This window comes from Microcaecilia unicolor, chromosome 5 (assembly GCF_901765095.1).
Source record: "Microcaecilia unicolor chromosome 5, aMicUni1.1, whole genome shotgun sequence".
Lineage (NCBI taxonomy): Eukaryota > Metazoa > Chordata > Amphibia > Gymnophiona > Siphonopidae > Microcaecilia > Microcaecilia unicolor.
In genome coordinates this window covers 192,494,625-192,502,858 of record NC_044035.1, presented here as the reverse complement: position 1 = coordinate 192,502,858, position 8,234 = coordinate 192,494,625, and the positions used below count along the sequence as shown (strand labels likewise).

The following is an 8,234-nucleotide window of genomic DNA, read 5'->3' as shown; positions in this document are numbered from 1 at the left end:
ACATACCAGGGCCTTAGACGCAATGCAAAGGCAAGGGCAGAGAGGTTCCAAATGGCTAATAAGCCCAGCAGGCAGCTGAGACTCAGGTGCAACAATCACCAAGCAACTAAGGGTCGGGCAGCCTGGAAGATCCTGGTCTGGACTGAGCTGAAATCTGGAACAGGTGACAGCACACCGACAATCTAATACAGCCAGCACACAGAGACAGAGACAGAACTAACTCACAAAGAACAAGACAGAAGCCAGCTCAGAAGCTGACCACAGGAAATAAGGTGAGTCTGAGAGGGGTCACGGCCACAGATGTGACATCTGCTCACCACCCCTACCCAGACCCATCCATCTCCTGCTTACCACCTCTCCAGTCCCATCCATCTCCTGCTCCTTCCCTCTGCTCACCACCCCTCCCAGTCCCATCCATCTCCTGCTCCTTCCCTCTGCTCACCACCTCTCCCAGTCCCATCCCATCTCCTGCTCCTTCTCTCTGCTCACCACCCCCGCCCTCTGCTGTGCCCCACCTTTCCCAGTCCAGGTTGTGCCCCGCCTGCCCACCTGCGAGGTCCAGGATCACGCAAAAACACTTTGAGGACTAGGATCGTTATCCCCTCCTCTGCCGCAGCAGTCTTCAATCTTTCTGGGCTCCCGGCAGTGTTAGCGATGTATACATGCTGCCTTCGGTCTGCCCCTGAAGCTTTCTCTTCAACTTCCTGTTCCCGCATAGTTGGGACCAAGGGATGCTGCGAGGAAAAGGCTTCTGGGAGCAGTGTGAAGGCAGCGTGGATACATTACTAACACTGCCGGGAGCACAGAAAGATTGAAGACTGCAGCGCCGGAGGGAGGGAGGAAGAGAGGGGTAGACGAATCGTGATCAGCAATGCAGGAGGTGGCAAGGCTGCTTTTGCCCCCTTGCCCCCCCCCCAAACTACTCCCATGTGACCACATCACATGACTCTGTTACTATATCAACATGACTTTGTGGTATCATATCCCAGTTACCATAACTTCCACCGACCAGCCTACCAGACTCGTTTACAGTTTTCCTCCATTGTCATTGGTTTGTTTCACAGCATGATCACTGCATGAACTATGCTTTTCCACTCACCTGTTCCACACCTGCTTCCCCCCCCCCCCCCCACACACACACATAAACACGTGTATGTGTCATTTCGCATACTCAGCTCATTCTGTTCTAACCACCTGGATTGCTCCACCTTCTTACACACAATACTCTAGAGATTTTCTTCAGACCGTCCCTTTGTCCTGTTTGCTATTAACCACTTATACTACATTTCTACAGTTTTCTCCAATGGTATAAGAACTTAGTCCTCATGCTCCATGCCCTTCAGCTAGGATAGGATCCTGACATCTATGATAGTTTGTGTTGGGAAAAAACAATGAGGATATGTTTTGGGGACTGAAAAGGATCTGATAATTGACCTTTGACAAATAGTGCTTGATGCACACTTGAATGCTCGCACCTGAAGCTCTCGCACATTTATTTTCAATTTGGTGGAAAAAGTGATTTCATTTTTGAAGTGATTACGCATTTTCACCTTTGAGTTTTGTGACATTTGGAAATAAAGAGGCATGAAACATCTGTTCAGGTAAGAATGTCTTTTATTAAAGTCACTTGTCAAAACTCAGCCAGTGTGCCAACATTTTCCTACCACCAGTCATCTTCATCTCCTTCTCACCATGGAATATGTTTTCCTTCCCAGTCCACAAACGTTCCAGTTTGTTCTTCAGTTAGAGCAGCTATTATTTTCATCATCTCACCATACTCTTTTTCGGGGTCAGTGGTGCCTGTGCAGGCAGAAAAAAATATTGGGTTACAGAAGAAGTATTAAGTGACCCTTTCAAGGGTTGGCAACAATCTCCATATAATAAGGAACACACTTATGATCCTACTGGGACAGGGCAGAGTAACAACTAGGTCTCACTTCTGATTGGTCATGTCAAGGATTGGGCTGACATTTGAGGCAGCCAACGTCAGATGCCAGACCCTATTTAAGCCTACCTCTGCCTGCATAGGATGCTCTAGCTTTATTTCAGCTGTGAGCTTACCTTGGTTCTGCATAGTCTGTGCGTGTGGGCACAGGGTGTATTTCTTTTGTGTGGTTGCCATTATTCTCTTTGTTTTGTGTTTGTACTTTGACTCTGTAGGAGTCTGCTCCCTCTGATTGCTTTGTGCTGTGTGCTGCGCCTTTACCCTTTCCTGCCCTGTTTGCTGGGTGAGTACGTGGGAGCTTTTTTCCTTCATTTGGGTTTCCCTTTAACCCTTTACCTGCTGTATCTATTGCTTAGTTCTTGTGAGGACTGCTCCTCATCTAAGCTGTGTAGCTTGAGTAGTTTTTCTGTGAAGTCTGCTTTAACCCTTTACCTGCTGTATCTGCTATTTGATCTGAGTAGCTGTGTGGCACAGCCTTGCTTCTTTGTGTGGTTCCCCTTTACCCTTTGCTTGCTGTATCAGATGTGTGAATCTGAGTGGCTGTGTGGCACAGCCTTGCTTCTTTTTGTGGTTTCCCTTTTCCCTATACTTTCTGTAGCGCTTGTTTGGATCCTGTGAAGGCCGCTTGTCATTTAAGCTGTGTGGCAAAGTTTGAGCTGCCTCTCCTTGTAGGTTCCCTTATTCTGGTTGTTGTTTAGTATCTGTGTTTGGTCTTGTGACCTTTCATTGGTGACTGTGTGTGAGGTACAGTGTGCGCGGTCTCTAGGCTAGGTCACTTCCGGGACTTTTCTCTGTTCTTTTTTCCCCCTTCCCTTTTGTGTGTTTGGGTTCCAGTTTGGCCTCGTGATCCGTACATTTGAACTCTGTACGTGTGGGTTCCAGTTTGGCCTTGCAGCTCGTACGAGTGGTCTATTTCCCTTTCTGGTGGTGCTCACTGGTCTCCCTGAGTGTGCTGGGCTTCGTAGCCCATTGTCTCTGTATAGCATGAGCTTAGTCTGCCCTAGGCCTAGGCCCAAGGGCTCATGATCAAACCTAACGTACACTGTACAAGTGATAGAAAAAAATCAGACACAGTAAGGTAAAGGCAAAAACTAAGATAAACAGAATTTAAATGCAATGGGGTAGAGCTTCTCCCTTACTAAATCATGTTAAAAAAAAAAAAGTTTGAACAATATACATCTTGCACTGTAGAATACCAAAAACATCCTCCCGTTATCTTTACTCTGAAAATTGATAGAAAGGATTACTCTGTTAGAGCACCAAGCAGCACGATTTATATTGCAATTTTTGGTAAAATAGAAGAATGATTATTTTACCACTGTGCTGATCTGGTAAGATTTCCATTTTATCCAAGTTTCAGAATAAATTTATCATGTTAGTCTAAAATTTGCATTTGTCTAATCTTTGCCTTGCTAAATTTTGATATGTTTCAGTTTTGAAAACATTTGCTTTTTAGAAGCCTTTACAACCTGGCACAGGATCCCCTTACTTTGCTAAAAGATTTCTGCATTTTAATTATGAAAGGCTTTTAGTAATCAAGGTTTTTATTAATCAAAGGCTTTTGGTAACAAGGCACAGGACCAGTCTTTATTACTAGCACAACAGGGCATCTGCCTAGAGTGGCAGCTCAGCATCAGCACATCTGGCAAAAAAAAAGCAGCAGAGCAGTCCATTAAAAGCCATTGTCAGTGGTGGGACCTTGCAGCAAGCCTTGAGTGTGCGTGCAGATGCTCATCTCAGCACACTATTTCCTCGCTCTTCTATGCAGGGTCGGCTCCTGCTGAGGTATGGCAACAGCCAGCAGGAGGAGGAATATGGTTGCTCTGGTGGCGGTTGGCAGCAGCAGGGGAATATTGCAGTAAAGGGTCATGAATTTGATATACCACCTTTCTATGGTACAACCAATGTGGTTACATAGTCTATGCAGGTCCTTTCCCTACTGGGCTCGTATTTTATTTTTGGTACCTGGGGCAATAGATGGTTAAGTGACTTGCCCAGGTCACAAGGAGCTGTAGTGGAAATTGAACTCGGTTCCCCAGGTTCCTATCCCACTGCACTAATCATTAGGCTATTAGGTAGCAGTGAGAATATTTTGGCAGCAGGGGCAAGAAGAAAAATGCTGGATCTCTGGGGGGGGGGGGGGGTGAAGGGAAGAAGTAAGAGATGCTGGATACCTGATTTGGGGTGGAGGGGTACTGAAGAGGAGATACTGAACCACAGGCAGCAGGGTGAGGGTGTATGGCTGATGATTCTGCTAGACAAAACAGCACAGAGAGGGTCCAAAGTACAGAACAAAGTCCAAACTACAACAAAAAGCACTAAAAGCCTTCCAAAATGGGACACAGTTCCTTTATATTTCAATATTTTTATGACGACAAAAGAGAACTTATAAACATACAACTGTTGATTTGACATCTGTGTTAACATCCTCTCATGAGCCGATATTGAATTAAATACATACTACTACTACTACTACTACTATTTAGCATGTCTATAGCGCTACAAGGCATACGCAGCGCTGCACAAACATAGAAGAAAGACAGTCCCTGCTCAAAGAGCTTACAATCTAATAGACAAAAAATAAATAAAGTAAGCAAATCAAATCAATTAATGTGAACGGGAAGGAAGAGAGGAGGGCAGGTGGAGGCGAGTGGTTACAAGTGGTTACGAGTCAAAGCAATGTTAAAGAGGTGGGCTTTCAGTCTAGATTTAAAGGTGGCCAAGGATGGGGCAAGACGTAGGGGCTCAGGAAGTTTATTCCAGGTGTAGGGTGCAGCGAGACAGAAGGCGCGAAGTCTGGAGTTGGCAGTAGTGGAGAAAGGGAACAGATAAGAAGGATTTATCCATGGAGCGGAGTGCACGGGAAGGGTGTAGGGAAGGACGAGTGTGGAGAGATACTGGGGAGCAGCAGAGTGAATACATTTATAGGTTAGTAGAAGAAGTTTGAACAGGATGCGAAAACGGATAGGGAGCCAGTGAAGGGTCTTGAGGAGAGGGGTAGTATGAGTAAAGCGACCCTGGCGGAAGATGAGACGGGCAGCAGAGTTTTGAACCGACTGGAGAGGGGAGAGGTGACTAAGTGGTAGGCCAGCAAGAAGCAGATTGCAGTAGTCTAAACGAGAGGTGACAAGGGTGTGGATGAGGGTTTTGGTAGAGTGCTTGGAAAGAAAGGGGCGGATTTTACGGATGTTGTAAAGAAAGAAACGACAGGTCTTGGCGGTCTGCTGGATATGAGCAGAGAAGGAGAGAGAAGAGTCAAAGATGACCCCAAGGTTTCGAGCTGAGGAGACAGGGAGGAATGAGAGAGCCATCAACAGAAATAGAAACGGGGGGAGCGGGGAGGTGGGTTTGGGGGGGGAAAATGAGAAGCTCGGTTTTGGTCATATTTAATTTCAGGTGGCGTTTGAGACATCCAGGCAGCAATGTCAGACAAGCACGCTGAAACTTTGGTTTGGATGCAAGGTGAGGTTATCAGGGGTAGAAAGGTAGATTTGGGAGTCATCAGCATAGAGATGGTAGGAAAAGCCATGGGATGAGATTAAATGAACCAAGGGAAGAAGTGTAGATAGAAAAGAGGAGGGGACCAAGAACAGAACCCTGAGGTACGCCGACAGGCAGAGGGATAGAAGTAGAAGAGGATCCACCAGAGTGAACACTAAAGGTGCGGAGGGGAGAGGTAGGAAGAGAACAGGAAAGGACAGAGCCCTGAATCCAAGTGAGGACAGGGTATCGAGAAGTATGCTGTGATCGACAGTGTCCAAAGCAGCGGAAGATCAAGAAGAATGAGGATGGAATATTGACCTCTGGATTTAGCCAGTAATAGGTCATTGGAGACTTTAGTAAGCGCAGTTTCGGTTGAGTGGAGAGTGGCGAAAACCAGATTGTAATGGTCAAGAATAGCATGTGAGGAGAGAAAATCAAGGTGGCGGCGGTGACAGCACGCTCAAGTAATTTGGAGAGAAAAGGAAGGAGGGAGATGGGTCGGTACTTAGAGGGACAAGTATGGTCAAGTGAAGGCTTCTTAAGGAGATGGTGTGACCACAGCATGTTTAAGGCAGCAGGGACAGTCGCAGTGGAAAGTGAGAGGTTGAGAATGTGACAGATAAAAGGAATAAGAGTAGGAGAGATGGCATTAAGAAGTGGGTGGGAATGGGATCAGAGAACAGGTGGTACATTTTGAGGAAGAAAGGAGAAGTGTAGTTTCCTCAATAGTAACTTCAGGAAAGGAGGAAAGGGAATGAGGGGAAGGAGAGAGAGGGGAACGGACTAGTGGAGGGAGAGCTGGTGAGGTAGAGAAAGCCATCAATCTTGCATTTATAACAAGTTTCCTCCCATCCCTCCTATCCCATTCCTCCCCTCCTCAGTTATGTTATTCTGCCACAGTTAGGTATGATATTAGCAAACAATATCAATGCATTTCCTTGTAACATAATGTATCACCATAACTTGTATGGATAAATGATTAATATAACCGTATACAGTCTTTAATACGAAACCAGAACTTGTCCCTAAACTCCCCTAACCCCAAAACTCTTCTCCTTCCCCATAATCCTCCCCCCTCCCTCCCCCAAGCATTGCTCAAATTTTTCAAAATTCCCTTCATTTATTCCATGGAAGCCTATTCAAAATATGACTTCTTGCTCTCGGCGAAATGGTGTTTATATATGCCCCCCATGCTGCTAGAAACCTCCACTGCCTTCCCGGTGACAGACCTGCCCCTCTAGATTCCCACGTCAACAATTTGTGGAGTCTGTGTCTCCAGTGCCAAAAGGTGGGCGGGCAATCCTGAGTCCAATGAAGGAGGACACAGTTCCTTTAACTGTAAAAGTAAAAGGCCAGTCTTCCACTATGGACCCGACACAGGCACAGCGCCTGAGTCCCGGGGTCAAACGTGTTCTGATGTAAAATAGATGATGTGTGCAGCAAAAGAATTTCTTCCTTATGAAATAAAAGAATTCCATGCACTTTATTTATTTATTTATTGCATTTGTATCCCGCGCTTTCCCGCATATCGCAGGCTCAATGCAGCTTACATAGTAACAAGAGAATACAGTCTGTAGTATCAGAATCAACAAGGTATGTGACAAGACAAATGAACAAGGAGTAAATAGGATAGAAGAGGTGTGAAAGAAAGGATAGGGATGTGAAGTGATCGCTCAGCAAGTTAGGAACAAAAAAGGTCCCTTCGTCCGGCCTATGTCGGGTCCATATTGGAAGATTGGCCTTTTTAGTTTTACAATTGCGTTGGAGGCAAAAACACATAGTAAAAATTTTTTTTAGGTATATTAAAAGCAGAAAGCCGGCAAAAGAATCGGTTGGACCGCTAGATGACCGAGGAGTAAAAGGGGCGATCAGGGAAGACAAAGCTGTAGCGCAGAGATAAATGAATTCTTTGCTTCAGTCTTCACCAAGGAAGATTTGGGTGGGATACCGGTGCCGGAAATGTTATTCGAAGCTGACGAGTCGGAGAAACTTAATGAATTCTCTGTAAAACTGGAGGATGTAATGGGGCAGTTCTACACACTGAAGAGTAGCAAATCTCCTGGACTGGATGGTATTCATCCCAGAGTACTGTTAGAACTGAAAAATGAGCTTGCGGAGCTATTGTTAGAAATATGTAATTTATCCTTAAAATCGAGCGTGGTACCGGAAGATTGGAGGGTGGCTAATATAACATCGATTTTTTAAAAAGGTTCCAGAGGAGATCCAGGAAATTATAGACCGGTGAGTCTGACGTCGGTGCCGGGCAAAATGGTAGAGACTATTATTAAGAACAAAATTACAGAGCATATTCAAAAGCATGGATTAATGAGACAAAGTCAACATGGATTTAGCGAAGGGAAATCTTGCCTCACCAATCTACTACATTTCTTTGAAGGGGTGAACAAACGTGTGGATAAAGGTGAGCCAGTTGATATTGTGTATCTGGATTTTCAGAAGGCGTTTGACAAAGTACCTCATGAAAGGACTCCAGAGGAAATTGGAGAGTCAATGGGGTAGGAGGTAGTGTTCTATTGTGGATTAAAAACTGGTTAAAAGATAGAAAACAGAGAGTAGGGTTAAATGGTCAGTATTCTCGATGGAGAAGGGTACTTAGTGGGGTTCACCAGGGCTCTATGCTCGGACCGCTGCTTTTTAACATATTTATAAATGACCTAGAGATGGGAGTAACTAGTGAGGTAATTAAATTTGCTGATGAGACAAAGTTATTCAAAGTCGTTAAATCACGGGAGGATTGTGAAAAATTACAAGCGGACCTTACGAGACTGGGAGACTCGGTGTCTAAATG

At 45.3% G+C, this 8,234-nt stretch overlaps 1 protein-coding gene across 1 annotated transcript in view; it reads right to left on the bottom strand.

The window, feature by feature from the left end:
- Window positions 1-1,596: 1,596 nt before the first annotated feature.
- The window catches only part of LOC115470474 (C-factor-like), a 306,672-nt gene continuing 300,034 nt past the window's right edge, over window positions 1,597-8,234 (bottom strand). The window contains exon 7 of the mRNA XM_030203679.1: window positions 1,597-1,800. Within this exon, the coding sequence (XP_030059539.1) occupies window positions 1,765-1,800 (36 nt within the window). The 3' untranslated portion in view covers window positions 1,597-1,764. The remainder of the gene's footprint in view (window positions 1,801-8,234) is intronic.